Consider the following 14,787-nt stretch of genomic DNA (forward strand, 5'->3'; position numbering starts at 1 on the left):
TTCATCTCTTATCGAGAAAGTATTAATCCTCATCGTGTAAGTGTAAATATAAAAATTGGACACATTACTCATCCATTTTTTACATGTTTTTAGAGGTGGGTTTTTTTTCTCCGTTCAATCTAACCAATATTTTTGACGATCTGGGAAGAATTTTGCAAATCTAAAACCACGAACGTTTTCTACACAATTTTATCTTTCAAATGAGATCCATGATGACATACTTTCGAGTTGTCTGTTGCACAAGTATTAATATCTTGTCACGCAAGTATTCATACAAAAGATATTAAGTATTCATTTATACACATTGAAGTATTCATATCTAAGACATCAAGTATTCATTCATATATCTATATTGTTTTTCAAATTTTATTTTTATGTCATTTATTTAATACGCAGTGGCCTAATTCACCATTAATAAAGCTTTGTTCTTTGCAAAACTCGCTACTTCATGAGGAAGGGGAACATAAACATGAAAAAGATTAATTGCATATACATATACAAAATTATTTTGATACGATTGACAGTGACAGATCTGACCCGGTAGAGACGTGCTCTAGTATTCATTCAAACACATTGAAGTATTCATTCATACACATTGAAGTATTCATTCCTGGCAGAGGCGTGCTTGATTGGGATGGAGTGACGGATGATCTCCGGCAGAACGTTCGCTAGAGCAGGAGCAGCAGGCATAGAGGGAAAAAATCGAGGCGAAAGTGTAAGAGGGAGGGAGCTTATTGTATTTATCATTTCGAGGTGGGAGAGGGAGGGGAGCTTATCAATGGAAAAACGGAGGTGGAGGAGGAGGTGGGATGCGGAGGTGGGAGAGGGAGGTAGAGGCGGAGGTGAGGTGAGGTGAAGGTGAGAGAGGGAGGTGGGAGGCGGAGGTGGGAGAGGGAGGCGGAGGCGGAGGTGGGAGAAGAAGATGGAGGTGAAAGAGAAAAATAAAGGTGGAAGAGAAAGGGAGAAAGAGGAAAGAAATAAAGGTTGTTAGAAATAGTAGTTATAGTTATAGTTAAAATAGAAAGTTAGTTGGGGGATGAAATGGGGGATGGATAGTTGGGTATTGAGAGATATTTTTCCCTCTTAATGTAAGTTATACCTTTATTTAGTACTTTTTTCTTTAAACTGAATTATCAATTTGTGCTTATAAATTATAGTTTAGGAAAAAAATTAATATGTTTCAGATAAAGTGGTAAGCCTTGTTATACTTTTATAGCACAATTTTGGAATGCAATTTTTTGTGACTTTGACGATAGGATCAATTATATATTCTTATTTGATTATAATTTATTATAACTAAGATAATTTCTAAAACTATATACACAAATTTAAAAATTTACGAGAAGGCTAAATCATATACCCCACAGGTTTTAAATATTCATATATATCCCAAGAAACGTTCTACAAAATTCTGAAAATTCTTATAAATTATCTAAAAGAGCCTTAGAAAATTCATACAAATAATCCGAATCATTTAAAAATTCACAAAAAAAATTATATTAACTTCTTAGTGCTTGCATTCTAGATGCGAGATCAATTCAAGTCTCGGCATGCATAATTATTTAGTCAAATGAAAGAGAAGTGTAATACAACAATTAATTAAAGGGATAATCTAAACTAATGAAGAATTCAAAGACCAGATATTTGAAATTTGAATTGCAACAAATAATTTTCATTTCGTTTGGAGGTCTCTTTCATTTTTTTTATAATTTTATAAAAAAATTAGGGTTAATTAATTTCTTTTGATCTTTTAAGAGTTCTTCAATATATTATTTATTCATGTACTCTTTATTATATTTAATATTTCCATTTCTTTCTTATTTGTCCGCAAAATTAACTATTCATAGTTAACGTGTCATTCTCTGCCTCTTAAAAAAAGCTGAGTTTTAAATTTGAGAACTTGTTACGTATACGTACTTAATTTATAATTGTAAGTATTATCCAATTCGTTGTTTATTGGAACAATTGAATGCAAAATATTTAAGTATATATATCTCATATGTAGCCTTTGAGCTTTCGGGACATGATAGCTACCTATTGGTATTGATATTTGTTTGAAGTACACATAACACATTAATTATGTGTCAAAGTATGACACTTCACACTTCTAAATAGAATATGAATGATAGAATAACACATTTTAATTGAATGAACATTTTCTTTTTGTGATTATGGTGTCATGACATTTATATTTGATGTCTTATTTTTTATATACTGCACAATATTTTCGTTCATATGATACCTAAATGTGATAGAATATATGTATATATTTTAAATGTAGCTAGCTAATGTACAAAAGAGTCTATACATTGCAATGCACCATAGCGCGCGCGTGCGCACACACACACACACACACACACACACACACACACAGATATATATATATATATATATATATATATATATATAGAGAGAGAGAGAGAGAGAGAGAGATGGGCTATGGTACATTGCAATGCATAGACATTTTTGTGCATTGGACCACGAATCGTCGATTCAAAGTCCAAATGACTCATCCAAACCGTTGATCTTGTTCTCCATATTAATATGTGCTTGGAGACTAAATTTTACATTTTTTGAAATTTTTTTACTATTTATTAAGCCACTTTGAAAATTGCTGATCCAATGATAACAGTAAAATCAAAGGGCACCGTTGGATCAGCAATTTTCAAAGTGAATAATAGAGTAATAATAATGTGAAAAGCATGATTAAAAAATTGATTACATTGATACAAATTTTCACTCAACAATGAAATGCATGTGGATCGACTGTCCTGTTATTTTGATCTCTATTTTTTTCATTGAAAAAATAGATAGCAATCGGTTATTAAATCCATCATACATTCATAGAATAAGTGCAAATTTTTTGAATTAATAAATTTTTTTTGTGTGATTATGTAAAGATTATAGAATAACATATTTTTTGAATGAATAAGTATAAAATTTTTGTGATTATAAGATCATAGAAAAACATGCATGCTCTTTGAATGAATGAACATCTCTTCCTTGTGATTATAGTGTTATAAAACTTATAAATTGATTGTATTTAGTTGTATACATGACAATATATTGACAAAATATAAAAAAAAATCAGAATTCTAGTCTTTAATTCACAATAGATAAAATATTGTAGGAAACTAAATATTATTTATACATCAATTGTTTTCATTGGTCAGATTCACCCCCTTCTCCTCTTTTTATAGCAAAAAAAATACAAATTAAAGAAAATGGAAGAAATTATTCTACTCTTCTACGTAGCCACAGCTGACACCATTCGGTTATTGGCTGACACCTTTCATTCATTGGTGATTGAAAGGTGACAACTTTGACCTCTATTAATCAGTGTGTTTATCGCTCTCTTTCTTGTTCTTAGTTAGAGTGTACTAATTGTTTATGTTCAACCTTAATGTCAAAACGAATATGGAAGACATTGAAAGAGTTGCTGTAGGGATATCTATTGCTGGATTCCTGCACTTTCAGTTGGCTTTTCATTATATATCAATAAGAATATTTAATATTTAATTATAATATTATTATTTTCCTTTTTTTTTCTTTGATTAATTCTTTCATAAATTACTTGAGAAAATAGAATAACAAAATTATGAAAATGTTCTTACATGAGATCTGAGAAATTTTTTTTTAGGAATTTTTGAATTATAAATGTGGAAACTTAAGTACATATAGAGATAAAAATTCTTATTTCTGGACTAAATGATTTTGCATGATTAAGACATTTTTCAAGGGTGTAGTGTACGAGAAAAATTGTCAACCGATATGAATTTGACTTATTTAGAATAGACAGCGATTGGTTGTAGAACCATTCAACGCGTGATTGTATAATTCTAGAATATTTCATGTTATATAATAAAATAAATGAGAACCTTTTCCGACTATATAGAAGCCGTACCCTTTATTCAATGTACTTGTAATGTTCAATTTCATCTCTCATTTGCATAAGTTTTTGTTTATAGAAATTAACTAAAAATAATATTAAAAAAATAATAATTATGCTAATTCTCTCACCTCTGTCCCTCCTTTTCCTCGCACTCTCTCTCCTCAATATTAACTTCCTTAACAGCCTTTATCCCCCCATTTATTCCGCTAATAATTTTCATTTATCCCCGCATTAAATTAGACTGTCATTTAATAACAATCCCTGCATTAATTATGATGTCTTCTAATAACAATCCCCGCATTAATTATATTATCCTAAAATAACAATCCATGCATTAATTATTTAATTGTCCCTAGTTGTTCGGGGACAATTAAAAAAATAAATAAATTTTGTGCGGGGACAATTGACGGATTGATTTATTCAGTCATAAATAGAGGTCATTGCATAGGGATTAATACTTTGCAAATTCAAGATAAATACTTTGATGCTTCAAGTTAAATACTAACAGTTTCTGCGAAGTATTAATGATTGAGCGGTCTCCCCCATAACTTTTTTGGTAGTTTGTGCGGGGTTTTTTACGGGGTTGAGACTGCAGAGATTGTTATCAGGATCCTTAAAAAAAATAAATGAATGGTGATGGAATTTTAATGTCACAGAAATAGACAAATCATTATTTCAGTTCTTTTATATATTTTTAAGAAAATTGAATTAATAATTCAATTCTTTCATGTATCGTCTCATTCCACATATTCTGTCACAAAGAAAGACCTCCTTAACCCCTATTTTATTTCTATACATATGGAAGCTTTTTGTACATGAAATGGTATAATCTTCAACATTACAACTTGTTACCTATTAACATCCTTATTGTTACCTGTGTTCAATACATATGGAAGCTTTTTGCACATGGAATAGTATAACCTCTTGGTTACTAAAGGTACCTAGAGGAGGTGAATATGGTTATTTTAAGATTTTAACTCTAGTAGAGAAATTAATGATCAGATGGTCAGATTTACTGAATAGTTATTTCTGGTAGTAGCAACTAAGTTATTGTTGGTACACTATTTATGACTTATGGTGTGATTTACATACCGGTAAAGTAATCTGATTGCCAGCAATTAACGAGAATAATGGCTGAAGAGTTGGTTATTGTTGGCTTGTTCTCTCTTCCTCTCTTTGCGCTCCTTATGATGATCTCTTTATTGGAGCAAGTCACATTTGGCACAAAAAATAAGAAAAAACATTTCTGGTTTGGTGAGACGCACAATTGGAAGAAGAGAAGTATATTTTGGGAGTTGCCATATTGGAAAGATCATCTGGTACGGCACCACATAGATGTTATGCATCTTAAAATGAATTTCTTTAAAAATATATTCTTCACATTACTCAATGTTAAAGGAAAGATGAAGGATAATGCAAAGGCTTGTCTCGATATGAAGTAGCTATGTAATCATCCGCACTTGGAGCTGACGACCAACGATAAGGGCAACATAGTAAAGCCACACACAACCTACTGTTTGAACAAAAAATAGAGACATGAAATTTGCGAATGGGTCAAGAATTTGCAGTTTCCCGATGGGTATGTGTTCACACAAAAGTATGCACAAAGTTTCAGTACAGCAAGCTGTACTTTTTAACCTTGACTAACTTTTGAATTAGACTGCAAGTGCACAATCCTATCGTTCATATCGTCAGGTATCGATCCTAGGGACGGTTCAAGTATTAACCAGATTCTACCTAAATTAATTAAAAACTAGAAGTTGGAAAAGTTGGTTTGGTTTGTAATGTTTCCTAAGTTCAATTGCAATAATTAAATGACAGAAAGTAAAGTTTGGTTTTTAATCAAATGATAAAAGGCGTTTTCAGGGTTTCAGACTCATCTAAGTTCTGTCTCTCAGTCCCTGATACGGGTCGGACAGCTTCCTGTCCGACTCGGATCAGTCTGTCCGGGTCGTACAGCTTCCTGTCCGACTCGGACTGACTTCGAGTTAATGCACCAGATACAGTTTCTTTGCATTGTTCCTTTGTGTAGGGTTCTACTGACCAGACCTAATGTTCCTAAACCTCAACCGTCGTATTTTGGTTCATTAACTTGGTATGGAATTGCAATTTCTGCCCTCGTCGGGTTCTAAACCTCAACTGTCGTATATTGGTCCGAATTCCCTAGTTACTTGTTTGGTATACTAAAGGTAACCTCTTATCCGTCGATAAGAGGAAATGTTCACCTTTCGGCTACTACTTGGTCTCACCTTTCGGGTCACTAATCCTACCTCATGTACTTAGTTTGGTCGAGAGATTATAAGGGTTGTAATTCGCTACAGACGTGGCCATTCATCTATTGGCAAACCAATAATAATCAAACAATTTCTACTAAGCAGTTAAAATCGAACACAATCAAGCAAACACAAATTTCAACACAAAAATTACAATATCCAACATGCAAAACAAAACATTCGATTACATCTTAACCCTAGAAACAAAGAAAACTACTCAAACATGGTTCTAAAGTAAATAAAACAGATAAAATAATGAAAAGTCATGATAAAACCCAAAGAAGAAGAAGCAAATCCGTCGAAAACTCGCGTCTTTCGCTTCTCAACTTCGTCTCTAAGCTTAGACGCCAATCCAAAACCCTAGCAATGTGTTCTCTCGTCCAGAAAATGCCTCTCAGGTGCAAGGGTTTTCGTCTATATCCATCTCTGGCCGACTTTCCCTCATTGAAGATTGTTTCCTGATTCTGGATCTGTTTCCCGATCTGCCTGGTCCGACCCGGACAGGGTTCAGTCCGACTCGGACAAATGTGTTTCTTCTAAAGTCGAGTCAGCGGTCGGACTGATGGTCGGATCGAGGTTGGTCCGACTCGGACAGGATGTAGTCCGGGTCGGACAGAAGTTTCCCAAATCTTGATTTCTTCTCAATTTCGCCCGAATCCTGCAAAGTAAGAACAAACTCGGAGCAGTACCATATTCTATGAAAATTCAATGAGTTATGACCGGTTTAATGGTTCTAATCACAGGTTCTGATACAAAAATATGGGTCGGAAAGTAGATAGAATTACGAGATATCAGTATGTATCTAATCTGTCGAATATTGTGGATGTTGATGATGCGTCATTCAGTGGTATGAAAAGTCATGACTGTCATGTTTTTATGGAGCGGTTGTTACCGGTTGAATTTCGAAATTTTCTTCCTAACCCAATTTTGAAGGCATTAACAGAGGTTAGTAACTTTTTTTGAGATATATGTGCCAAGAAATTGGACCCGGTTCATATTGAGAAGCTTGAGAGGAATATTATTGTCACAATGTGCAAGCTGGAGAAAATATTTCCGTCGGGCTTCTATGACTCAATGGAATATCTAACTGTTCACATCGTTTACAAAGCACGAGTTTGTGGTCCTATCTCATTTCGTTGGATGTATACATTTGAAAGGTTGACATTCAGTTCTTCGGAGTATATTTATTTCCATGTTATATATCATTTCAGATGTATTTCAATTTTCATTTCATGATATTGTAGAATGTAGATGCATAGGACGTCTCAAAAGAAAGGTGACTTACTTTATGTCTTTATATTTTGAAGATGAGGTAGTTACACGGTTGAATCGCATAGAGCGATACGACGATGGCAGATTTGCCAAGAATGACACACAGCTTCTCGTTGTAAGCTACCCTAGACATGCAACGAGTTCAATTCCCGTCAGAGATCTTACGGATGAAGAGTTAAATGCGGCACACTATTACATCATGACTAATTGTCGCACCAAATTCGACCCTTTCATTGAGTGAGCATCTTTAAACATATTTCAATTTTCGTGGTCTATTTGCATTGTTCATCTTGGGACTAAATTTGGCATATTGTAGGCAATTTGATGCTGAAATTAGAGAAAAGAGGTCAACAATAAGCGCATCAGGTCTTGATAGAATTCGTTCAAAAGAGTTTGGTATGTGGATGCATAAATTGGCCCTTAGTGGTAAGATTGGAGATCCAAGGATTGCTGAAATTACACGTGGGCCAATCACACGACGAGTTCAATGTTACAACATGTACGATGTGAACAGTTTCCGGTTTCACACTGAGTCATACGGGATAAACAAGAAAATAACAAATTATGGTGTTTGTGTTGAAGGAGAGAATTGGGAAGGCACATCAAGGGACTATTTTGGCATACTTGAAGAAATTATTTGGTTGGAATATAGTGGCGTGAACAACAAAGTGTTCTTGTTCAAGTGTCGTTGGTTCGACACACATAGGGGGTTGCTGGTAGATAAGGAGTATGGATTAGTAGAGATAAATCATACAAGGCTTCTTCAAAAGGACGAGCATTTCGTGTTTCCCTGCCAAATAATGCAAGTGTACTACCTGCCTTATGCATCATCAAAGCGAGAGAGACAAGAATGGTGGGTTACTATCAAGACAAAAGGGAAAAGAAAACCACTTATTTTGTTCGATGAAGATGCGTTTGTGGAAAACACCCCACATTTGACCGAGTTCTTTCAGGAAGATGGTCCGCTAACCGAATTTGTAGTGCGTGCTACATATGAACTGAATGACCCAAGTCTTTTCGTTGATGGGGTTGTTCCTGAGATTATAGAAGAACAAGAATTACAAGAAAAGAATCAAGAAAATATTAGTAAAAAAAGGAAAAAGAAAAAAAGAACGTTAATTGGATTATTAGGTTAAGTGAAACTAATTGATTTTGGTTTTATCAATTCGCTTTGATTTTATCATCTTTCGTATTAGGTTACAGCAATCATTATATTTACTTAATTTTTTTCAATTCGCTTGAGTGAAACTAATTGATTTTTATTATCTCAACTCTAGATATGGCACCGAGTAGGAAGGGAAAGGGAAAGGCACTGGCGGAAGATGAAGGAGAGTCCATTGAGAGAAATGTTTGCGGTGCAAATGCATACAAAACGCCTTCTCTAGATCTGAGTTCGCGACCAGTGCTTCGGTTGGCGGGTTACAAGTAATATTCATTTTTTTGTATGTTGTAATTATGCTTTAATTGTAGTGATTGTCATGATTATTTCTATTTGCAGCACTTTTGATGTAGGACACCCGGAGAAACAAAGGATGTCACCAAAATTATTTCGCAGGAAGTACGAAATAATTATCCTAGCCCGTACTCCAGATACACGGATTTCCCCAAGGATAATAAGGATGTTATCCAGGCAGAGTTTTTGGTAAGTAAAATTTTTTGAAACAAAACCTCTAATAATTACTTGTTTTTTTTAAGCTAACAAACAGTATTAATTGTCCACTATGCATTGCAAAAGCACTACCAGTTTACATCGGATGTAGCGGAGCGTGAGGCATGGAGCACATTTAGAAGGATAGCTGATGTACGGCTGAAGGATATGCTTAATAAATGCAAATGGGCAGCAACCAAGCAGTACGAAGATTCAAAATTGAGTGGGAGCGTGGGGCTGCTCCTCGCCCCTACTGTGAATGGATCAAGCCACTGTACTAGCTCGGACTTGTCGATCATTGGTGCAGCGACGCTTTTTCCAGTCGGAGCAAGCGGAATGCAGAAAATAGGGCCAATGTTGAAGGTTTAGGGGCCACGACGGGCTCTGTGAACATGCTTGTTCACAAACAGAGCTTCGTAAGTTGTTTTTCATTGAATTAATTTATTTTCTTTCCAATTGAATATAATCGAACTAACCTTGATAATATTTTTTTAAATGAAATGGTCTTTCAAATTCTTAACAGGAGCAAACACAAGGGCGCGAAAAAGAGGACGGGGGAATACATTAATGTTAAGGCTAAAAATGCACAGGTAATAATACTTTTGAATTGTTTAGAAAATATCATTGTTCCTGTTGTACATAACATTATTGTTATATTTTATAAAATTTGCAGCTAAAATATGAGAGAGATATGACGGAGAAGTATGGACTGGATAGAGACATATGGCCCACATACGACAGCGACCTCTGGTACTCTATGGGCATTGATGATCAGAATGTCCACGGCGACAACTATGGTCTCGGTGCTCTAGGTAAAATAAACATTCTTTGAAATTTGAAATTTATTTTTAGTTTTGTCAGATAATACTAATTGTCTTACTTTTAATGTTTCAGGCAAGACGAGAGACATGTTTTGCTCCAGTGGGTCTAGCGATTCTCAGTCGCATTCTTCACGGTCATATTCTTCTATGCCGCCAGCTCCACATCTCACAAAAGAAGATATTGACAGGACATCTTATCGGGTACTTGATCAGATGGAGGCTCGGTTGAGAGCTTCTCGAGTACGAAATTTGATATTTAAGTATGTTTTAATTGTGCACCCTAAATCCCTAAATTCTAATTATATAAACTATTTTCTTACAACCTCACAGGACGGAGGTTCGAGCTTGCACCAGTTCTCGCCGCTCGCTCCTCAAGATGACGAGGATGACGATGACGATGATGATGAGGGACAGTTCTCAAATGTCGATGGCGATGATACTGCTTAGGTGGTTAGGCATTTATATCTTGTTCGAATGTTTGTTTTGACATTCCTGGTTTAAATGTTACTTGAAATTTAGATTATCTGTTACTTGATGTTATTCTACATTTATATTTAGATTACTTGACATTTCGTTTTTTATATTTGATGATAAAGTATACAGTTTTCTGATATTTATGTTTATATCTGTTTTGTATGTATCGATATCTTGTATTATGTGTATGTATTGATGTTATGTTCTATTATGTATATTCATGTATCGATGTCTTGGATGTGTATTATGTTGTATGTTGGTACGTGTCGTATCAATTATTAAATGGTGCAAATTTAAATAATAATAAAAATTCTGAAAACCTGACATAACACTTTCTGCGACCGGTTTTAAGTATCAGCGACTGCTTTTTTGGTCTCAGGAAAAAACTATCAGCGACCGTTATTTTGGTCGCAGATACTTGTTTTTCTGACGTCAGCAAGAAAATAGCGACAAAAAAACTGGTCGCAAAAACATTATCAGCGACCGACTGACATCATTCAGCGACCGGTGACGTCATCAGACAAGTATCTGCGACAAAGCTTACAACGACAGGATTATTAGCGACCGGAATCACTATCTGCGACCGGAAAACCGGTCGCAGAAAGTCGGATCTGTTGTAGTAATTTTCTAAACCATACCCTATCCAAATTAATCAGATCTAGGTCGGGTCCAGTTTGGTTTCGGATCGAATCCGGGTGATCAGGTAAAAGTAGCACCTCTAACCAACACTCGGCTCACACAGATGCTTTTTAGCAATTGGGTTCAATCAAGATGCATAGGGCTCAGCAAATCCCTTATTATCTGCACTCATTAAATAATTCTGGTTATACTGGTTACTATTATGCTGTAAAAGGAATCAGCTTGGGTCTGATGGCCACCGGACTCAAAGTGGTTCCAACATGTTCTCTCACCGTCGAATTTGTTTTAGGATTCATGTGTACGGATTTGAAAGAAGACGCGAAATTACGGGTGCAAATCCTAAAGCAGATCCGGCAGTGAGAGAACTCATTGGAACCACTTTGGATCCAATGGCCATCGGACCCAAGCTGTTTCCGCTATAAAAATATCTAATCTTGGTTACTATTCAAGAATAATATGAGAAGGATGTTAAAAATAATAAGCCTTTTATCAAAATAGACTGTTTGTTTGGGACTAAAGGCTTGGTTGTTGTTGTTGTTATTTTATTTAAATGAACTGTTTGAACTGGTAACATACTGTTTTTAAACTGGCATAAGACAGAAGATTGGTACAATATTGTTTTTATTTTTTATTTTTTAACGTTTCATAAATATTTAGAAGCATGAAATTGTGATAAAAACTTAGAACCCTATTCTTTCATTATTTGAAAATAAGAATGCTATGTATTTGTAGCAACTAGCTAGCTAGGATTGAATTGGGCAATTGGCACAAGGGGAAGAGAAATGTTTGCAGATCAATGCTGCCACGTAATACAAAAACAGTGATTTTCAATAAAGTTATTGAAAATTTTTTACTATTTTTTTAGATATTTAGACACTAGATCTGAAAATTCTGGACCATCCAAAAACAGTGATTTTCAATAAATCTAAAAAAATAGTAAAAAAATTTCGAAAAATGTAAAATTTGGTCTCCAAACACATATTAATATGGAGAACAAGATGAACGGTTTGGATCGACCGTTAGGATTTGAAAACTCGAATATAGAGCCATAGCACGGTAACAAATCGTAATATGCATAGTACCATAGACTCACTCATATATGTATATATGCTAAAATCTTAGGAGAGAATTAATAGAAGAGAATTCAAGAAGTTGATAACCAGAAAATGTACTCCTATACTCCTTATCAAAAGTAATACTAGAAATTAAATTTTTTTCTTAGTTTCACTTTAATATTGTAATTAGATTTTGAGCGCTTCATAGCACAAATCTCAATGCAGAATTGAATGGCGGATCTTCTCATCGGACCAGCTATGATCCGATGGGCATCGGTTTCTAATTACCTTTTTATAATAACAAATATATATATAATTTGAATAAGACTTCATATAACATTGAAAAGATCTTCCCAAAAAAAAAAAAAATTATAATTTGGGCAGATTAGATCAGATAGTACATGAGAAATTAGAAACTAAGTTGGGTATTAATTATTTCTTCTAACGAATTATATATAATTGACGGCCCAAAAATATGCTTCCACTTGTTAAAGGACAGGCCCACTATAGAATTCTAGCTTTAATTAATTCATCTCCGTGTACGTCTAAAAGCCTTCTTCATGTTAACATAAATCGATTCCTTCACGAAAGATACGATCAATTGCATGCCTTGTTAAAAGAAATAGAAATTAAGCCAGGTAAGAGAAAAATATCAAATTTTATAATTAATTCCAGCCAACATGCACATTGAAACATAAAAATAAAAAGAAAATTAAAACCATTGACAATTAATATAGACTAAACTACTATATGATATATAGTAGCAGCTAGGAGAAATTAACCAGTTTTCAGCATAATCATTCCTGACGAAGTGACCGAAAATAATAATAGCGATAAATGAAGTCGCCCAAAACAAACACGGGGACTGCTACAAACATCAGCAACAACAGTCGGGCTGATGCTGATGTTGATGCCTTGATGGCATCATAATTCTGAACAAGTGGTCGAAAACAAATACATAAATAGACCAAGATGGCGAAAACAAACACAGTGGTTGCTACATCCATGATGATTGCTACATCCATGATGGTGGCTACATCTAACATCATCATGAATGACAATACGCACAGTACACTTGCGATAATGGCGATTAGCGTCAAGACGATGATGGCCAACTTCAGACATACCTTAAGACATCCATCAATCTGAGCTCCTTCCATCTCGCTAGCTAGATCGATCTCTTCTCTCTTTTTCTTGCTTTTTATATATCAAATTGACACAATTACATATATATATATATATATGGGAGATGGGGAGACAAATTAATTGTCGAATTTATAGATGGATTTCAAATAAAGCCATATATATATATATATATATGGTCCGTCACTTTCAAGAATAGAAAATTAATTTGTCAATGCAAAATTAGAAGCGTCTCTTTTTAATTATATATCCCAATTTAATATGTCTGTTGTAATTTTCAATTGTTATATATGGCCCAAATTCTAAAGGTTTTAGCTGAACCATTTTTAGAGTTCAGTTAAATATATATAGTTATAAATAACGAAATAGAAAAAAAAAGTTAAAAATAGTAATTACATAAATATAGATATATATACACATGTTTACTTCTATTGGATATAAAAATAGTAATCGCATAAAGAAACTGCTTGGCGTACTTAATTAATTTGACAATTAATTAATACCTATTTAACAATTTAGAGTTTATTTATATATATATAGCTAACTAATACAGAAACATCAGTTTAAAAAAATAATAAATGCAATTACCTTGTTATGAAATTATTACCTTGTGGGATATATTCAAAATTTGTATTAGGTTGTGCTTACTATATATATATATATTAAGAACTGCCTTTATTGAAAGAGCTGATATTTCTTTAACACTTATAGTTTACATTACATAGAAAGGTTAAATTATGGTTATGTCGTCAAAATTTGTAGCCATGGCATATATCTATTAAATAAATTCAATATTTCTCGTTCTTATGCATACATAACGCGTCGATCGATCATCATAATTTTCAGAAACAAAAAAAACACATATTTGGGTTTAAAATTTGCTAAATACAAAACAGTTCAAGTTTTCATATTTATATACTTCTTTAATAAATTAATTGATTATGAAGTGTTATGACTCCGTCATCGATTGTTGTCAACGATTTTTATTAGTTACAGGTTGCTGCATATGAGAATTTAAACTTACGTTACACAATTGGCAATGTTGTCGCACCAGCTCATCCATTGATTGCATCCTGAACATATATAAAATTTTCTCTCCAGATTCTGTTTGGTCTTCGAAAGCTTCACAACAGTCGGCTTAAGACATCTATTGAAATTATAAGGTTCTGATGAGTACCGATTACTTTGGCTACTCATTTCGCCTATACAAAATAAAAAATAACATTAATTAACTAAATCCTAGTTTAAATTAATTGTTCCCTAATTTAAGAAACCATTCAAAGTAACGATTAAAATAAACTAAAAGAGGGAAGAGTGATCTAGCATACAAATTAATGGTTCCGGGAGAGGAAAGGTTGCTCTTTGTCTGTCAATCGATTTGGGAAGTTAAAATTTGCAGCGAGCAATATAGTAGAATACTTAATTTGAGAATATACTGGAAAGCTCTGGAGGAGATGTATCGATCGACCTAGGGTTTATTGGAATATATAAAATATATAATAACATCACCATTGATTCAATATGGTAACGAGTTGTTATTACTTTGTACTAGACATCATGAAACAGTCAG

The 14,787-nt window shown here is 33.8% G+C and overlaps 1 protein-coding gene across 1 annotated transcript; it reads left to right on the forward strand.

Moving 5' to 3' along the window:
* Positions 1-6,924: 6,924 nt before the first annotated feature.
* On the forward strand, positions 6,925-9,454 carry LOC144548868 (uncharacterized). The gene is made up of 6 exons (XM_078297579.1): positions 6,925-7,012; positions 7,473-7,674; positions 7,754-8,568; positions 8,715-8,862; positions 8,950-9,079; positions 9,173-9,454. The coding sequence occupies exons 1-6, from the start codon at positions 6,925-6,927 to the stop codon at positions 9,452-9,454; spliced, it is 1,665 nt and encodes a 554-aa protein (XP_078153705.1).
* Positions 9,455-14,787: the final 5,333 nt, after the last annotated feature.

The sequence above is a fragment of the Carex rostrata genome, chromosome 34 (assembly GCF_964058835.1).
Source record: "Carex rostrata chromosome 34, lpCarRost1.2, whole genome shotgun sequence".
NCBI lineage: Eukaryota > Viridiplantae > Streptophyta > Magnoliopsida > Poales > Cyperaceae > Carex > Carex rostrata.

Excerpts from the sequence above, each read along its gene's own strand:
- LOC144548868 (XM_078297579.1), top strand. The coding sequence starts at position 6,925 with ATGGGTCGGAAAGTAGATAGAATTACGAGATATCAGTATGTATCTAAT. Across the intron at positions 7,675-7,753 it reads AAATTCGACCCTTTCATTGA|GCAATTTGATGCTGAAATTA; the intron begins GTGAGCATCTTT and ends GGCATATTGTAG. Across the intron at positions 9,080-9,172 it reads TTATCCAGGCAGAGTTTTTG|CACTACCAGTTTACATCGGA; the intron begins GTAAGTAAAATT and ends GCATTGCAAAAG.